At 48.5% G+C, this 19,020-nt stretch overlaps 1 protein-coding gene across 2 annotated transcripts in view; it reads left to right on the top strand.

Moving 5' to 3' along the window:
• POLQ (DNA polymerase theta) overlaps window positions 1-19,020 on the top strand; it is a 34,591-nt gene continuing 15,571 nt past the window's right edge. For both annotated transcript variants that reach the window (XM_040422838.1, XM_040422839.1), the window contains exons 1-16: window positions 1-56; window positions 335-906; window positions 984-1,166; window positions 1,279-1,409; window positions 1,644-1,800; window positions 2,825-2,933; window positions 3,102-3,309; window positions 7,395-7,554; window positions 8,147-8,293; window positions 8,371-8,583; window positions 9,508-9,650; window positions 9,995-10,202; window positions 10,316-10,458; window positions 10,542-10,735; window positions 10,852-10,976; window positions 11,518-11,761. In XM_040422838.1, coding sequence (XP_040278772.1) covers window positions 426-906; window positions 984-1,166; window positions 1,279-1,409; window positions 1,644-1,800; window positions 2,825-2,933; window positions 3,102-3,309; window positions 7,395-7,554; window positions 8,147-8,293; window positions 8,371-8,583; window positions 9,508-9,650; window positions 9,995-10,202; window positions 10,316-10,458; window positions 10,542-10,735; window positions 10,852-10,976; window positions 11,518-11,761 — 2,846 coding nt within the window. In that variant the 5' untranslated portion in view covers window positions 1-56; window positions 335-425. The remainder of the gene's footprint in view (window positions 57-334; window positions 907-983; window positions 1,167-1,278; window positions 1,410-1,643; window positions 1,801-2,824; window positions 2,934-3,101; window positions 3,310-7,394; window positions 7,555-8,146; window positions 8,294-8,370; window positions 8,584-9,507; window positions 9,651-9,994; window positions 10,203-10,315; window positions 10,459-10,541; window positions 10,736-10,851; window positions 10,977-11,517; window positions 11,762-19,020) is intronic.

The following is a 19,020-nucleotide window of genomic DNA, read 5'->3' as shown; positions in this document are numbered from 1 at the left end:
ACGGCGGCGGTTTTGAGCTGAGGGAGGCCGATGAGGGGAACCGGGAGCTGGAGGAGGTGAAAACCGGGGGGAGAAGGACGAGGCGTGAGGGGGATGGGCGGAAGGAAGATGGCGGGCCGGAGCTGACCATTCTATAGGAGGAGGAGAGGAGGAATAACCCCACTCGGGGGGATGGTTCAGTCCGGTGCTGACGTCACCTGCACAGTGAGCTCCAGCCTGTGGCTACACTACAACTCCCAGCATGGTGCCTCTGGCAGTGAAGACATGCTGGGAGTTGTAGTTCAGCCAGAGTCACATGAAGCGATGTCCTCATCTCCACTTGTGTCCTCCTCAGGTCCGGCTGTGCCTGGGGCCCCTCGCCCTGATATTATGTCTGAGGGGCCCGGGTCTGAAGATGACGCTCATACGATGCGTTCTCCGCCTCGATGCGACCGGGCGCTGACAGGACGGTAACCGCTGCCATGCAGAAGCCACACAAAGCGCCGACTACAAAAGCCACCCTGGCCACCATCTTGTTTGGAGGGTTGACGGCAAAGGAAAACGATCCCAAGATGGCGGCGTCCAGCTCGAAGGGAGCCCTGGGCCCCCACAACAGCCGCAAGCGTAACCGGCCCCGCTCCCTGTCCAGCCCCGGGTCTGAGGACTCTGCGAGCCCCTCCAGTTCTAAGAAAGCCGCTCTCCAATCACACCGCAAGCCCCGACCTCCGAACTGCAGAACTTCTCCGAGGCTCCGGGGGGCGGCAGACGTCAGCGCCACGGACTATATCCTGTTCAGCCCCGCGCAGCAGGCGTCCATACTGGAGAAGCGGAGCAGGCAGCAGCCGAGCGCCAGCCCCTCCGTGTCAGTCCTGGCGCCCCCTTGTGGTCTGGACCGCTCGTTACTGGACGGCAGCCTGTCTGCAACCGGTGAGTATGCCGCGGTCCTGATGTGGGGCGTCCACCAATGGCGTCTGATGCGGACCCCTCTCCGCTGTCTCCCGCAGGTCAGAGACCCCACATGGCGCTGCCGGCAGAGCTGGCGGACAAGCTCCTCCTGGAGAGCTGGGGGCTGCCCCGAGCCGTCCTGGACAAGTACGCCAGCCTGGGGGTGCTGCAGATGTTTGAGTGGCAGGCCGAGTGTCTGATGCAGGGCCAGGTGCTGGCCGGGAAGAACCTGGTCTATTCTGGTGAGTGTAGTCCGCCACCTTGCCCCTCCCCCGCTGACTGTGCATTATCTCCCGGGTACATGAGGGAAGTGCTACTTGTGTAATTGCCCGGTGACCGGACTTGTCTCCTCAGCTCCTACCAGCGCTGGGAAGACTCTGGTGGCCGAACTGCTGCTCCTGAAGAGAGTCCTGGAGACGCGGAAGAAAGCCATCTTCATCCTGCCCTTCGTCTCCGTAGCCAAAGAGAAGACTTATTACCTACAGGTAACGAAACCAGCCGATCCTCAGAGGACAGAGCTGTGCCGGGCCCCCCAGAGATCTGCAGGTGCCTGACTGTTCCGGGCCCCTAAAGATCAAGAGGTGCTCGGTTATGTAGAGATCAGCAGGTTCCGGGCCCCCAGAGATCGTCCGGTGCTCGGTTATGTAGAGCTCTGCAGGTGCCGGGCCCCCAGAGATCAGCCGCTGCTCGGTTACATGGAGCTCTGTCTTGTCTTTCAGAACCTCTTCCAGGAGGTGGGGGTCCGGGTCGGCGGGTACATGGGCAGCTCCGCTCCGGCCGGCGGTTTCACCTCTCTGGATGTCGCCGTCTGCACCATCGAGAAGGCAAATGGTCTGGTGAACCGACTGATCGAGGAGAACAGGATCGACCTGCTGGGTGCGTGATGACGTGATGATGGGGGTTGTCTCCTTCCGTGGAGAAGATGTTGAGGGTCTTTCCTCCTCCGTTAGGGTCTTATTTGCTCCAAAGTCTCTCTCACTGGTGATGATGGATGTGATGTCTGTCCTCCTGCTCTGATGACGATGGGTGTTGTGCTCTCCTGCTCTGATGACGATGGGTGTTGTGCTCTCCTGCTCTGATGATGATGGGGGTTGTGATGTGATGATGGGGGGTGTGATGTCTGTCCTCCTGCTCTGATGATGATGGGGGTTGTGCTCTCCTGCTCTGATGATGATGGGGGTTGTGCTCTCCTGCTCTGATGATGATGGGTGTTGTGCTCTCCTGCTCTGATGATGATGGGGGTTGTGCTCTCCTGCTCTGATGATGATGGGGGTGTGATGTCTGTCCTCTTGCTGTGATGATGATGGGTGTTGTGCTCTCCTGCTCTGATGATGATGGGGGGTGTGATGTCTCTCCTCCTGCTCTCCTGCTCTGATGATGATGGGGGTTGTGATGTCTGTCCTCTTGCTGTGATGATGATGGGTGTTGTGCTCTCCTGCTCTCATGATGATGGGGGGTGTGATGTCTGTCCTCTTGCTGTGATGATGATGGGTGTTGTGCTCTCCTGCTCTGATGATGATGGGGGTTGTGATGTCTGTCCTCTTGCTGTGATGATGATGGGTGTGATGTCTCTCCTCCTGCTCTGATGATGATGGGGGTTGTGCTCTTGTGTCTCAGGGATGATGATGGGTGTGATGTCTGTCCTCCTGCTCTGATGATGATGGGGGGTGTGATGTCTGTCCTCCTGCTCTGATGATGATGGGTGTTGTGCTCTCCTGCTCTGATGATGATGGGGGGTGTGATGTCTGTCCTCCTGCTCTGATGATGATGGGTGTTGTGCTCTCCTGCTCTGATGATGATGGGGGTTGTGATGTCTGTCCTCTTGCTGTGATGATAATGATGGGTGTGATGTCTCTCCTCTTGCTGTGATGATGATGGGGGTTGTGCTCTCGTGTCTCAGGGATGATGGTGGTGGACGAGCTGCACATGTTGGGGGATTCGCACCGGGGTTACCTGCTGGAGCTTCTCCTCACCAAGATTCAGTATGTGACTCAGAAAACTGCGGCCAAGTGAGTGTTGTAATATCGGATTCTAACCCTCATCTTCTATGTAATGATATCCCTTGGGACCCCCATACATATTAGGTGTTATAGCGCCATGCAGGGTCCAGGGCCGGAGCCTCTTCTTGGGGGCATTTATTAGGTTTCTGTTGATTTTCTTCCTTCATCACGTTTCAGGAAAAAAGACTCCGGGAAGGAGGTGCAGATCGTCGGGATGAGCGCCACTCTGCCCAATCTCCGCCTGCTGGCGTCCTGGCTCCGCGCTGAGCTGTACCACACCGACTTCCGCCCCGTGCCCCTCAAAGAACGAGTCAAAATCAGCAAAACTTTATATGATTCATCCATGAACCCTGTGCGGGAGCTTCAGCCTCTAATTCACGTGAAGGTAAGAAATGAGATCTAATAGTGGAGGAGGGGAGGGTATATACAGTGGGGGAGGGGAGGGTATATACAGTGGGGGAGGGGAGGGTATATACAGTGGGGGAGGGGAGGGTATATACAGTGGGGGAGGGGAGGGTATATACAGTGGGGGAGGGGAGGGTATATACAGTGGGGGAGGGGAGGGTATATACAGTGGGGGAGGGGAGGGTATATACAGTGGGGGAGGGGAGGGTATATACAGTGGGGGAGGGGAGGGTATATACAGTGGGGGAGGGGAGGGTATATACAGTGGGGGAGGGGAGGGTATATACAGTGGGGGAGGGGAGGGTATATACAGTGGGGGAGGGTATATACAGTGGGGGAGGGTATATACAGTGGGGGAGGGTATATACAGTGGGGGAGGCGGAGGGTATATACAGTGGGGGAGGCGGAGGGTATATACAGTGGGGGAGGCGGAGGGTATATACAGTGGGGGAGGCGGAGGGTATATACAGTGGGGGAGGGGAGGGTATATACAGTGGGGGAGGGGAGGGTATATACAGTGGGGGAGGGGAGGGTATATACAGTGGGGGAGGGGAGGGTATATACAGTGGGGGAGGGGAGGGTATATACAGTGGGGGAGGGGAGGGTATATACAGTGGGGGAGGGGAGGGTATATACAGTGGGGGAGGGGAGGGTATATACAGTGGGGGAGGGGAGGGTATATACAGTGGGGGAAGGGAGGGTATATACAGTGGGGGAGGGGAGGGTATATTCAGTGGGGGAGGGGATGGTATATACAGTGGGGGAGGGGATGGTATATACAGTGGGGGAGGGGAGGGTATATACAGTGGGGGAGGGGAGGGTATATACAGTGGGGGAGGGGAGGGTATATACAGTGGGGGAGGGGAGGGTATATACAGTGGGGGAGGGGAGGGTATATACAGTGGGGGAGGGGAGGGTATATACAGTGGGGGAGGGTATATACAGTGGGGGAGGGTATATACAGTGGGGGAGGGTATATACAGTGGGGGAGGGTATATACAGTGGGGGAGGGTATATACAGTGGGGGAGGGTATATACAGTGGGGGAGGGTATATACAGTGGGGGAGGGTATATACAGTGGGGGAGGGTATATACAGTGGGGGAGGGGAGGGTATATACAGTGGGGGAGGGTATATACAGTGGGGGAGGGGAGGGTATATACAGTGGGGGAGGGGAGGGTATATACAGTGGGGGAGGGGAGGGTATATACAGTGGGGGAGGGGAGGGTATATACAGTGGGGGAGGGGAGGGTATATACAGTGGGGGAGGGGAGGGTATATACAGTGGGGGAGGGGAGGGTATATACAGTGGGGGAGGGGATATTCAGTGGGGGAGGGGAGGGTATATACAGTGAGGGAGGGGAGGGTATATACAGTGGGGGAGGGGAGGGTATATACAGTGGGGGAGGGGAGGGTATATTCAGGAGGGGAGGGTATATTCAGGAGGGGGGGTATATACAGTGGGGGAGGGTATATACAGTGGGGGAGGGTATATACAGTGGGGGAGGGTATATACAGTGGGGGAGGGTATATACAGTGGGGGAGGGGAGGGTATATACAGTGGGGGAGGGTATATACAGTGGGGGAGGGGAGGGTATATACAGTGGGGGAGGGTATATACAGTGGGGGAGGGGAGGGTATATACAGTGGGGGAGGGTATATACAGTGGGGGAGGGGAGGGTATATACAGTGGGGGAGGGGAGGGTATATACAGTGGGGGAGGGGAGGGTATATACAGTGGGGGAGGGGAGGGTATATACAGTGGGGGAGGGGAGGGTATATACAGTGGGGGAAGGGAGGGTATATACAGTGGGGGAGGGGAGGGTATATTCAGTGGGGGAGGGGATATACAGTGGGGGAGGGGAGGGGATATACAGTGGGGGAGGGGAGGGGATATACAGTGGGGGAGGGGATATACAGTGGGGGAGGGGAGGGGATATACAGTGGGGGAGGGGATATACAGTGGGGGAGGGGAGGGTATATTCAGGAGGGGAGGGTATATTCAGGAGGGGGGGGTATATACAGTGGGGGAGGGTATATACAGTGGGGGAGTGGAGGGTATATACAGTGGGGGAGGGGAGGGTATATACAGTGGGGGAGGGGAGGGTATATACAGTGGGGGAGGGGAGGGTATATACAGTGGGGGAGGGTATATACAGTGGGGGAGGGTATATACAGTGGGGGAGGGGAGGGTATATACAGTGGGGGAGGGGAGGGTATATACAGTAGTGAAAAAATCACATTAAAGAAGCACTCCTGCAAAAATAAAATGTCTTCTGACCTAGAAGCTGCCTGATGTAGCCTGTGGTGAGTTATAACCTCCCTTCTGATCCTCAGCTGTGTCATGTGACCAGCAATCATAATGGAGTCAAACACATTGAAGACCTCAGACTGTTATAATCTGCATTACTTTTCCTTCTCATCAACCAAATTCCGTATAACCCTAAGGGCTCATGCACGCAAACGTATTTTTATTCAGTTTCCATTCCGTTTTTTTTACAGGTCCGTATGCGGAACCATTCATTTCAATGGATCTGCAAAAAATAATTCTGTTTCTGTATGTCCGCCCCGCAAAACAAATAGAACATGTCCTGTTCTTGTCCGTTTTGGGGACAAAGACGGGCATTGTTACAACGGATCCGCAAAAAAAAAAATCGATGCAATACGGACGTCACATGGATGTCATCAGTGTGTTTTTTTGTTTTTTTTTTGCGGATCCGTGTTTTGTGTCGGAGAATGGTATTACTACGTTTATATCTTTGAAAATAGACACTGTATTGACTCAAAAATAAACAAACTACAGTGGGGGGGGGCTAATACTAGGCGCACAGTAGGGGGGGCTAATACTAGGCGCACAGTAGGGGGGCTAATACTAGGCGCACAGTGGGGGGGCTAATACTAGGCGCACAGTGGGGGGGCTAATACTAGGCGCGCAGTAGGGGGGGGCTAATACTAGGCGCGCAGTGGAGGGGGGCTAATACTAGGCGCGCAGTAGGGGGGGGCTAATACTAGGCGCGCAGTAGGGGGGGGCTAATACTAGGCGCGCAGTGGAGGGGGGCTAATACTAGGCGCACAGTGGGGGGGGCTAATACTAGGCGCACAGTGGGGGGGGCTAATACTAGGCGCACAGTAGGGGGGCTAATACTAGGCGCGCAGTAGGGGGGGGCTAATACTAGGCGCGCAGTGGGGGGGGCTAATACTAGGCGCACAGTGGGGGGGGCTAATACTAGGCGCACAGTGGGGGGGGCTAATACTAGGCGCACAGTGGGGGGGGCTAATACTAGGCGCACAGTAGGGGGGCTAATACTAGGCGCACAGTGGAGGGGGGCTAGTACTAGGCGCACAGTAGGGAGGGGCTAATACTAGGCGCACAGTAGGGAGGGGCTAATACTAGGCGCACAGTGGAGGGGGGCTAATACTAGGCGCGCAGTGGAGGGGGGCTAATACTAGGTGCGCAGTGGAGGGGGGCTAGTACTAGGCGCGCAGTGGAGGGAGGTTAATACTAGGCGCGCAGTGGAGGGGGGCTAATACTAGGCGCACAGTGGAGGGGGGCTAGTACTAGGCGCACAGTGGAGGGGGGCTAGTACTAGGCGCGCAGTGGAGGGGGGCTAATACTAGGCGCGCAGTGGAGGGGGGCTAATACTAGGCGCGCAGTGGAGGGGGGCTAATACTAGGTGCGCAGTGGAGGGGGGCTAATACTAGGTGCGCAGTGGAGGGGGGCTAATACTAGGTGCGCAGTGGAGGGGGGCTAGTACTAGGCGCGCAGTGGAGGGAGGTTAATACTAGGCGCACAGTGGAGGGGGGCTAGTACTAGGCGCGCAGTGGAGGGGGGCTAATACTAGGCGCGCAGTGGAGGGGGGCTAATACTAGGCGCGCAGTGGAGGGGGGCTAATACTAGGTGCGCAGTGGAGGGGGGCTAGTACTAGGCGCGCAGTGGAGGGAGGTTAATACTAGGCGCGCAGTGAAGGGAGGTTAATACTAGGCGCGCAGTGGAGGGAGGCTAATACTAGGTGCGCAGTGGGGGGGTGATAGAGCAGTCTCACTGACGTCTCCATTCCTCTCGCAGGGGGACGACGACCACATCGTCAGCCTGTGCTACGAGACCGTCCAGGGGGGTCATTCCATCTTAATTTTCTGCCCGTCCAAGAACTGGTGTGAGAAGTTGGCCGATACGATTGCCCGCGAGTTCTACAACCTGTATCGCCGGGCGCTGCAGGAGTCTGCGGGTAAGACGAGGACGGGGGCTGGTGAATGTGCGCTGCGTGGTCCCGGGCTTTAGAACAGCCCCGTTATTAATTTAGGGGGGTTGATTCTTAAAGCTTCTGCAATCTAGCGGGGGCAGGTGGGGGTCAGAGGCAGCCGGGGCTCCTGAGGGGCCTATAATGACTTGTGTCTTCAGTGGTCTACGTAGTGATCAGCGAACAAATAAAAATATTGTGAATCAAAAAATCTTGGAAAACCCTTTTAAAAAGTTCAAACCTACTGCTTGATGAGGCGCTCTTTTTCCTATTTTTGTGTAATTGATCACATAGTTGAAGAAAAAAAAAGTGCAAAATCGCAAAAAAAGTATCAGCTCAATTAGGACAGAACTCTTGTCATTAAATGGTTAATACAATGCCCATTACCTCTGCATGGCACCTGTCATTCACAAAGCCTCCACTAGATGGCAGCGCGGTTCTGCGTTCTTCTCATCAGTCTTGGAAAAGGTATAATGTGAGAGGTTTGCGTAACTGCCCTGCGCCGGACGAAGGGTTAACCTATAATAATACCGCTGCGTACTATTCTGTGTCATGTGAGAAATCCCATCTGTCTCCCTAGATGGTAGATTGGAGCCAAGCGTCTCCCCTGTGGTCCTGGATAAGGACGGCATACGGGACGTGGTGGGTCAGCTGAAGCGATGTCCGGCTGGACTGGACGCCGTTCTTGGACGCACCGTTCCCTGGGGTGTGGCCTTCCATCACGCCGGTACTTACCGCTGTAAATCGTGATCATACTGACCGCCATACTGTGGTCCTTCAGTCATGTCCATTGTGTGTCCGCAGGGCTGACCTTCGATGAACGGGACGTGGTAGAAGGCGCCTTCCGGCAGGGTATTGTCCGTGTCCTCGCTGCGACTTCCACCTTGTCGTCCGGGGTCAACCTTCCTGCCCGACGAGTCATCATTCGGAGCCCACTCTTTAACGGGCGACTCCTGGACATTCTGACTTATAAGCAGATGGCTGGAAGAGCCGGACGCAAAGGGGTTGACACTGAAGGTGAGTGCGGGGGTCGGGCGGCCTAGTTAGGAGCACTGTCAGGTGAGTGCAGCCTGTTCCTCTCTGTTGTCATCCTGGATACTTGTCACGACACAAGGCTATGGACACCTTCGTGGGCAATTTTATTGCGTTGTACTCATTTTGAGCTAAAAATCATTTAGTCTTTATTAAAAATGTTGAGCCCCTTTCTCTGTACAGGGCTGAGATTCTCTAGTAGCAGGATCTGTATTTTTACTGTGTTCCGTCAGGCAGCTCAGCTGACGGCTCCTTATCTCTGATCTCCTGACCTCCTAAACACTCCTTATAACTCAGTTCTTGTCTTACTGATAAGAATGTGGCTTTAAAGGGGTTATCCGATTCTAAAAATGCTCCCCACTATACCCGGGCCCCCTCCTATAGATCCTACTTCACCCTGCTCCCCAGCACCCGCATCACTCCGGATCCCTGCAAGGCCAACGCTGCATCTCCCAGTTGCACGGATCCAAACATCTGGCGACAGGGGGTGCAGCCATTAGCCGGCTGCGAATGTGATCTGGTGCAAGGGGGCTGGAACGGCTGAAGACTTTTAATAAAGCCCAATTGAAAAAAAGATTTTTAGCTCAAAATGTGTAAAAAGCTAAAATTTCAGCTCGAGGTGTACATAGCCTTTAATTGGGGTCTTCCAGGACGGCTATAATGATGACCTATTGTCAGGATAGGCCAACGATATCTGATCGCTGGGAGTCCGACTTCTGGCACCAGTTCAGGGTCCACGGTGTTCTGTGAGGCCTAGGCAGCTGCCACGGCTTCAGCTGATCGGCGGGGGTGCCGGGAGTCGGACCCCCACCAATCAGATATTGATGTCCTACCTTGAGGATAGGTCATCAGTATTCTACACCCGGAGAACCCCTTTAACCTTCGGTCTCACGCTTCCGTCCTCCGCAGGGGAGAGTATCCTCGTATGTAAGCCGGTGGAGAGGTCGAAGGGGATCAGTTTGCTGCAGGGGGCCCTGAAGCCGGTCCAGAGCTGCCTGTTGCGGAAAGAAGGGGCCGGAGTCACGGGGAGCATGATCCGCGCTATTCTGGAGGTCAGAGGCGTAATAACGCATTTGGTATTGGGCTATCACTCCTCCCTATCACCCCCCCCCCCCCAGGACCCCCTGATTATAATCACCGGGTTTACACTCTATTATTATAGTCACTTCTATCTGTGTCCTCTCACAGTTCCATCCCCTGCCCTAGATAGATGGGGCCTATATACTTGTTTTCATCCTGAGCCCCCTGATTCCTGTGTCAGGTTCCAGCACTGTTGGCTGTCTCTTACATAGACGGAGCAGTAGTCGTGATGAACCCTATGGGGGCCCCTGTAAGACATGTGGCCCGCAGAGTCCAGGTACGTGAGGAATCATTGATTGTGCTGTTTGTGCCCCAGATCATAGTTGGCGGGGTGGCAGACACGCCCCATGATGTCCGCACCTACGCCTCCTGTACCCTGTTGGCTACAAGCCTGAAAGAGGAGGAAGAGGAGGAGGACGGAGATCCGGAGCGCAGGGACCACGGAGCTATCGAGGCGTGCGTGGACTGGCTGCTGAGAAATGAGTTCATACAGGTGGTGGAGGAGGAGCGGGACGGAAGGAGAGGTAATTACCGCCATGACACACACCCCTCCCCACCCCATATATTATACCCTCACTGGGTATAATATATGGGGTAAAAGCCCAGAATGGGGGTCATCATGTAATTCTCTTTGCAGCTGAGGTTTACCGCCCCACGAAGCTCGGCTCCGCCACCCTCTCGTCCTCGCTGTCGCCCTCCGAGGCTCTGGGCATTTTTGCAGACCTTCAGAGAGCTATGAAGGGCTTTGTCCTGGAGAACGACCTGCACATCCTGTATCTGGTGGGTGATCACGTGACCGCGGTTAGCATGCCACGTGTCCGCTGTGCATTACTGAGCCGCTGTTTTGTCTCGCGTTGGTTCAGGTCACCCCTGTGTATGAGGAGTGGGCGACCATTGACTGGTATCAGTTCTTCTGTCTCTGGGAAAAACTCTCCGTGTCCATGAAACGCGTGGCCGAGATGGTGGGGATCGAGGAAGGTTTTCTGGCCCGATCTGTAAAGGGTAAAATCGTCGCCAAAAATGACCGCCAGCAGCGCCAGATCGCCATCCATAAGAGGTGACTCCACGACATCCGCTGTGCGGCCCCTGACTGGCATTGACCGCCGCCTCCTACGCTCTTATCTTGTAGACTCGACCCAGTTATTTTTTTGCTTTATCCCCCCCTCCCCCCAGGTTCTACACGAGTCTCGTGCTCTTGGATTTAATCAGTGAAGTCCCGTTGTCGGAATTAACCAAAAAGTATGGCTGCAGCCGGGGTCAGCTCCAGTCCCTGCAACAGTCCTCGGCTACCTACGCAGGTGGGTTACCATGAGGTAGGTAGGAGCAGTACGGCAGAGCTAGCGTCTTCTGCCCGCTTCATGGTTGTATGAGTGTGTCAATAAAGGGGCGGATTGGCCATAGACCCTTCATTGAAACTTCCCAGTGGGCCGATGCCCAGGAGGCCACTCAAACCCTCTTGATGGCGGCCGGCCAGGTACATAATGAGGCTCAGCGGCTGCAGGTCCCTCCTGAACCCCTCCTGACGGTGATACAGTTGAATACTGGGGCGGCAGTATTTTGTGCTGTTCTGGTTGTTTTGGCCCATCTTTTTCTGTCAGTTCAATCCGCCCCTGTCTCCACCTCTTTGGAACGGGGCGACCAGAAATGGAAATGGTGGCTGCGCATGTTCCGCTCTCTTCATTCACTTCAGCAGCGCTTCTGAAAACAGTCAAATCGGGGGCCATACAATTCCCAGATGGAACATTCCCTTTGGATTGCACTGTGCAGTAGATCTGACTGCAGTCCCATGTAAAATATGTGTTTTGTTACAAAGTGTCATCCTGCATCGTGTCTTTTAAGGTATGGTAACCGTGTTCAGTAATCGACTGGGGTGGCACAATATGGAGCTTCTTCTCTCCCAGTTCCAGAGTCGGCTCACATTTGGCGTACAGCGAGAGCTCTGTGACCTTGTCCGCCTGGATATGCTGAATGCACAGAGGGCGAGAGCTCTTTACAATGCCGGATTCATTACTGTCAGCGTGCTGGCACGAGGAAATGTCAGTGATGTGGAGACGGCCCTGAAGAACGCCGTGCCCTTTAAGAGGTAATGGACCCTGTATGCTGAGCTGAATACCGCACTGCATGTACAAGAATATAACTGCTATAATACTGCTCCTATGTACAGGAATATACTATAATACTGCTCCTATGTACAAGAATATAACTATTATAATACTGCCTCCTATGTACAAGAATATAACTGCTATAATACTGCCCTATGTACAAGAATATAACTGCTATAATACTGCTCCTATGTACAGGAATATAACTACTATAATACTGCTCCTATGTACAGGAATATACTATAATACTGCCTCCTATGTACAAGAATATAACTGCTATAATACTGCTCCTATGTACAGGAATATACTATAATACTGCTCCTATGTACAAGAATATAACTACTATAATACTGCCCCCTATGTACAGGAATATACTATAATACTGCTCCTATGTACAAGAATATAACTGCTATAATACTGCTCCTATGTACAGGAATATACTATAATACTGCCTCCTATGTACAAGAATATAACTGCTATAATACTGCTCCTATGTACAGGAATATACTATAATACTGCTCCTATGTACAAGAATATAACTACTATAATACTGCCCCCTATGTACAGGAATATACTATAATACTGCTCCTATGTACAAGAATATAACTACTATAATACTGCTCCTATGTACAGGAATATAACTACTATAATACTGCTCCTATGTACAAGAATATAACTACTATAATACTGCTCCTATGTACAAGAATATAACTACTATAACACTGCTCCTATGTACAAGAATATAACTACTATAATACTGCCTCCTATGTACAAGAATATAACTACTATAATACTGCTCCTATGTACAAGAATATAACTACTATAATACTGCTCCTATGTACAAGAATATAACTACTATAATACTGCCTCCTATGTACAAGAATATAACTGCTATAATACTGCTCCTATGTACAAGAATATAACTACTATAATACTGCCTCCTATGTACAAGAATATAACTACTATAATACTGCTCCTATGTACAAGAATATAACTACTATAATACTGCTCCTATGTACAAGAATATAACTACTATAATACTGCCTCCTATGTACAAGAATATAACTACTATAATACTGCTCCTATGTACAAGAATATAACTACTATAATACTGCTCCTATGTACAAGAATATAACTACTATAATACTGCCTCCTATGTACAAGAATATAACTGCTATAATACTGCTCCTATGTACAAGAATATAACTGCTATAATACTGCTCCTATGTACAAGAATATAACTACTATAATACTGCTCCTATGTACAGGAATATAACTACTATAATACTGCCTCCTATGTACAAGAATATAACTACTATAATACTGCCTCCTATGTACAAGAATATAACTACTATAATACTGCTCCTATGTACAGGAATATAACTACTATAATACTGCTCCTATGTACAAGAATATAACTACTATAATACTGCTCCTATGTACAAGTATATAACTACTATAATACTGCTCCTATGTACAAGACTATAACTACTATAATACTGCCTCCTATGTACAAGAATATAACTACTATAATACTGCTCCTATGTACAAGAATATAACTACTATAATACTGCTCCTATGTACAAGAATATAACTACTATAATACTGCTCCTATGTACAAGAATATAACTACTATAATACTGCTCCTATGTACAAGAATATAACTACTATAATACTGCTCCTATGTACAAGAATATAACTACTATAATACTGCTCCTATGTACAAGAATATAACTACTATAATACTGCTCCTATGTACAAGAATATAACTACTATAATACTGCTCCTATGTACAAGAATATAACTACTATAATACTGCTCCTATGTACAAGAATATAACTACTATAATACTGCTCCTATGTACAAGAATATAACTACTATAATACTGCTCCTATGTACAAGAATATAACTACTATAATACTGCCTCCTACAGTGGGATGCGAAAGTTTGGGCAACCTTGTTAATCGTCATGATTTTCCTGTATAAATCGTTGGTTGTTACGATAAAAAATGTCAGTTAAATATATCATATAGGAGACACACACAGTGATATTTGAGAAGTGAAATGAAGTTTATTGGATTTGCAGAAAGTGCTATAATTGTTTAAACACAATTAGTCCGGTGCATACATTTGGGCACTGCTGTCATCTTATTGATTCCAAAACCTTTAGAACTAATTATTGGAACTCAGATTGGCTTGGTAAGCTCAGTGACCCCTGACCTACATACACAGGTGAATCCAATTATGAGAAAGAGTATTTAAGGGGGTCAATTGTAAGTTTCCCTCCTCTTTTAATTTTCTCTGAAGAGTAGCAACATGGGGGTCTCCAAACAACTCTCAAATGACCTGAAGACAAAGACTGTTCACCATCATGGTTTAGGGGAAGGATACAGAAAGCTGTGTCAGAGATTTCAGCTTCTGTTTCCACAGTTAGGAACATATTGAGGAGATGGAAGACCACAGGCTCAGTTCAAGTTAAGGCTCGAAGTGGCCGACCAAGAAAAATCTCGGATAGACAGAAGCGACGAATGGTAAGAACAGTCAGAGTCAACCCACAGACCAGCACCAAAAACCTACAACATCATCTTGCTGCAGATGGAGTCACTGTGCATCGTTCAACCATTCGGCGCACTTTACACAAGGAGATGCTGTATGCGAGAGCGATGCAGAGGAAGCCTTTTCTCTGCCCACAGCACAAAAAGTGCCACTTGAGGTGGGCTAAAGCACATTTGGACAAGCCAGCGACATTTTGGAATAAGGTGCTGTGGACTGATGAAACTAAAATTGAGTTATTTGGCCATAACAAGGGGCGTTATGCATGGAGGAAAAAGAGCACAGCATTCCAAGAAAAACACCTGCTACCTACAGTAAAATATGGTGGTGGTTCCATCATGCTGTGGGGCTGTGGGGCCAGTGCAGGGACTGGGAATCTTGTCAAAGTTGAGGGACGCATGGATTCCACTCAGTATCAGCAGATTCTGGAGACCAATGTCCAGGAATCAGTGACAAAGCTGAAGCTGCGCCGGGGCTGGATCTTTCAACAAGACAACGACCCTAAACACTGCTCAAAATCCACTAAGGCATTTATGCAGAGGAACAAGTACAACGTTCTGGAATGGCCATCTCAGTCCCCAGACCTGAATATAATTGAAAATCTGTGGTGTGACTTAAAGAGAGCTGTCCATGCTCGGAAGCCATCAAACCTGAATGAACTAAAGATGTTTTGTAAAGAGGAATGGTCCAAAATACCTTCAACCAGAATCCAGACTCTCATTGGAACCTACAGGAAGCGTTTAGAGGCTGAAATTTCTGCAAAAGGAGGATCTACTAAATATCGATTTCATTTCTTTTTTGTGGTGCCCAAATTTATGCACCTGCCTAATTCTGTTTAAACAATTATAGCACTTTCTGTAAATCCAATAAACTTCATTTCACTTCTCAAATATCACTGTGTGTGTCTCCTATATGATAGATTTAACTGACATTTTTTATCGTAACAACCAACGATTTATACAGGAAAATCATGACGATTAACAAGGTTGCCCAAACTTTCGCATCCCACTGTATATACAAGAATATAACTACTATAATACTGCCTCCTATGTACAAGAATATAACTACTATAATACTGCTCCTATGTACAAGAATATAACTATTATAATACTGCCTCATATGTACAAGAATATAACTACTATAATACTGCTCCTATGTACAGGAATATAACTACTATAATACTGCCTCCTATGTACAAGAATATAACTACTATAATACTGCTCCTATGTACCAGAATATATCTACTATAATACTGCTCCTATGTACAAGAATATATCTACTATAATACTGCTCCTATGTACAAGAATATAACTACTATAATACTGCTCCTATGTACAAGAATATAACTACTATAATACTGCCTGCTATGTACAAGGATATAACTACTATAATACTGCTCCTATGTACAAGAATATAACTACTATAATACTGCTCCTATGTACAAGAATATAACTACTATAATACTGCCTGCTATGTACAAGACTATAACTACTATAATACTGCCTCCTATGTACAAGAATATAACTATAATACTGCCTCCTATGTACAAGAATATAACTACTATAATACTGCCTCCTATGTATAAGAATATAACTACTATATTACTGCTCCTATGTACAGGAATATAACTACTATAATACTGCTCCTATGTACAAGAATATAACTATTATAATACTGCTCCTATGTACAAGAATATAACTACTATAATACTGCTCCTATGTACAATAATATAACTACTATAATACTGCCTCCTATGTACAAGAATATAACTACTATAATACTGCCTCCTATGTACAAGAATATAACTACTATAATACTGCTCCTATGTACAAGAATATAACTACTATAATACTGCCTCCTATGTACAAGAATATAACTACTATAATACTGCCTCCTATGTACAAGAATATAACTACTATAATACTGCCTCCTATGTACAAGAATATAACTACTATAATACTGCTCCTATGTACAAGAATATAACTACTATAATACTGCTCCTATGTACAAGAATATAACTACTATAATACTGCTCCTATGTACAAGAATATAACTACTATAATACTGCTCCTATGTACAAGAATATAACTACTATAATACTGCCTCCTATGTACAATAATATAACTACTATAATACTGCTCCTATGTACAAGAATATAACTACTATAATACTGCCTCCTATGTACAAGTATATAACTACTATAATACTGCCTCCTATGTACAAGAATATAATTACTATAATACTGCTCCTATGTACAAGAATATAACTACTATAATACTGCCTCCTATGTACAATAATATAACTACTATAATACTGCTCCTATGTACAAGAATATAACTACTATAATACTGCCTCCTATGTACAAGAATATAACAACTAAAATACTGCTCCTATGTACAGGAATATAACTACTATAATACTGCTCCTATGGACAAGAATAGAACTACTATAATACTGCTCCTATGGACAAGAATAGAACTACTATAATACTGCTCCTATGGACAAGAATAGAACTACTATAATACTGCTCCTATGGACAAGAATAGAACTACTATAATACTGCTCCTATGGACAAGAATAGAACTACTATAATACTGCTCCTATGTACAAGAATATAACTACTATAATACTGCATCCTATGTACAAGAATATAACTACTATAATACTGCTCCTATGTACAAGAATATAACTACTATAATACTGCTCCTATGTACAAGAATATAACTACTATAATACTGCTCCTATATACAAGAATATAACTACTATAATACTGCCTCCTATGTATAAGAATATAACTACTATAATACTGCTCCTATGTACAAGAATATAACTACTATAGGGGGCGGAGCCTAGCCACGCAGCTGAATGGCCGCACGAGCTTGAGCTCCTCCAGCATTCCGGCTCACTAACCCTATATAAGCCTATAATTTACTTTATTATGGGGAAACCTGGCAAGGAGAAGACCAGAGGAAGTTCAGAGTCGACCCCACGGCACTCCAAACAGCCAGAGATGGAGAAGTTTCTCCGGAAAACGCCGAGAGCTGCCACACAGAAAGGCGCCAATATGGCGGCGTCTAATGCTCATGACTCCGACGCAGGAGAACTCTCTGACGCGGGCAGCGGCTCTGATATTTCAGATAGAAGGCCCAGAGATCCGCCTCTATCGGAGCGGACCCTTCGCCGGGTTCTTGAATCGGCCCTTACGCCTCTCAAACAAGATCTGGCGGACATCAAAGACGACATAAAACATCTAGGCCAGAGAGTGGTCACATTAGAAGGCACGCAAGAAGCCATTTTGACCTATGAAGGCAAAGCATCAGAGGTGCTAGCATCTCACAAGGCCCTATTGAACGATGCCTTCTTGAAACTGGAAGACCAGGAGAATCGAAGTCGCCGGCGCAACATACGCATCCGCGGCCTACCTGAATCTATTGCGACGGAGGCCTTGCCGACAGTGGCGCGTGAGTTATTTTCCATGATGCTTGAACCGGAAAGAGCAGAGGGAATAGTGGTGGAGCGCATACACAGGGCGCTGCGCCCTAGGCCCAAACCTCAAGAACCGCCACGTGACGTGATTTGCGGCCTACTAAGTTTTGTAGATACCGCGGCACTGTTGAAAAGGCAAAGAGAAATGGAGGTACTAGAATATGAGAATACGCCGATTCAGATGTTCCAGGATCTAGCGCCATCTACCCTGGCTAAGCGGCGCTTATTTAAGCCCTTACTGGAAGTCCTCAGGAAGACGTCGACCCCGTTCAGATGGCTATATCCCTTTGGGCTGGCGATCTCCAGGAATGGAAAGCTGCTTACAGTTCGCTCTCCCGCAGACCTAGAGTCAGTTTGGAGGTCCCTGGATGTCCCTCCGGTGGAGATCCCCTCGTGGCTACCAGCCGATCAAGATGGCCCCCTGCCTATTCCGCCACGTGTGTCCTCCTGGCAGACGGCATCTGCAAACAAGTCAGATCGTTTGGGTCGCAGCAGGATGGACGGAGCCCTTACCTGAGCTCAAACCAAGGTGACATTGGTACTATTTGTCTGCTAACATAGACTGCCAATATTAGGTCCTACCTCATTTTTCTACTATAAGAGATGACTGTCTCCCGGCCCCTCGGCATAGTGTTTTATGCGGAAGGTAGTGGCCTGTTCACGATTGTTCTGTTTTTGAGCCAATTTTTTACTTTTTTACTTTTTTACTATTGGCTTAGAGTTATGTATGAGACGTCAGACCTTAACCGGGACACTCTTCTGCTGTTTTGGAACTCTGCCTCCATGAAGGCAACTTTTTCTTTCCCTATTTGCAGGGTAATGTCCGGATAGATTCCGGTGCTGGAAGTATTTCTTGTTGTTGGTCTCCCCTTTTTGTTGTAGACCAAAAGGTGCTTTACCTGCCCCCTCGCCAATCCAACCCTGTCTTGGATGGTGATAGGTAGGCACCTACTTTTCTCTAGATGAATATTTCATCTGAGCTGGTTTTATACCAGCCTAACATGTTGTTGGTTATCTTTCTCATTTTATATTATTTTATTTTATTCTATTTTACTTGTTCCCCTTTCCCCTCCTTTCCTCATCCTGCTCATATATGCTATGCTCTCTCAGATATTTCCATGGATAATATATGCTTTTTCTCCTTAGTATATATATTGTCATGTCCTCAATTGTAGTCGCCTCTCTAAACGCACACGGGCTG

The sequence above is a fragment of the Bufo bufo genome, chromosome 3 (genome assembly GCF_905171765.1).
Source record: "Bufo bufo chromosome 3, aBufBuf1.1, whole genome shotgun sequence".
Classification (NCBI taxonomy): domain Eukaryota; kingdom Metazoa; phylum Chordata; class Amphibia; order Anura; family Bufonidae; genus Bufo; species Bufo bufo.
Note: the sequence above shows the minus strand (reverse complement) of the source record. Positions and strands in the feature narration are given on the sequence as shown.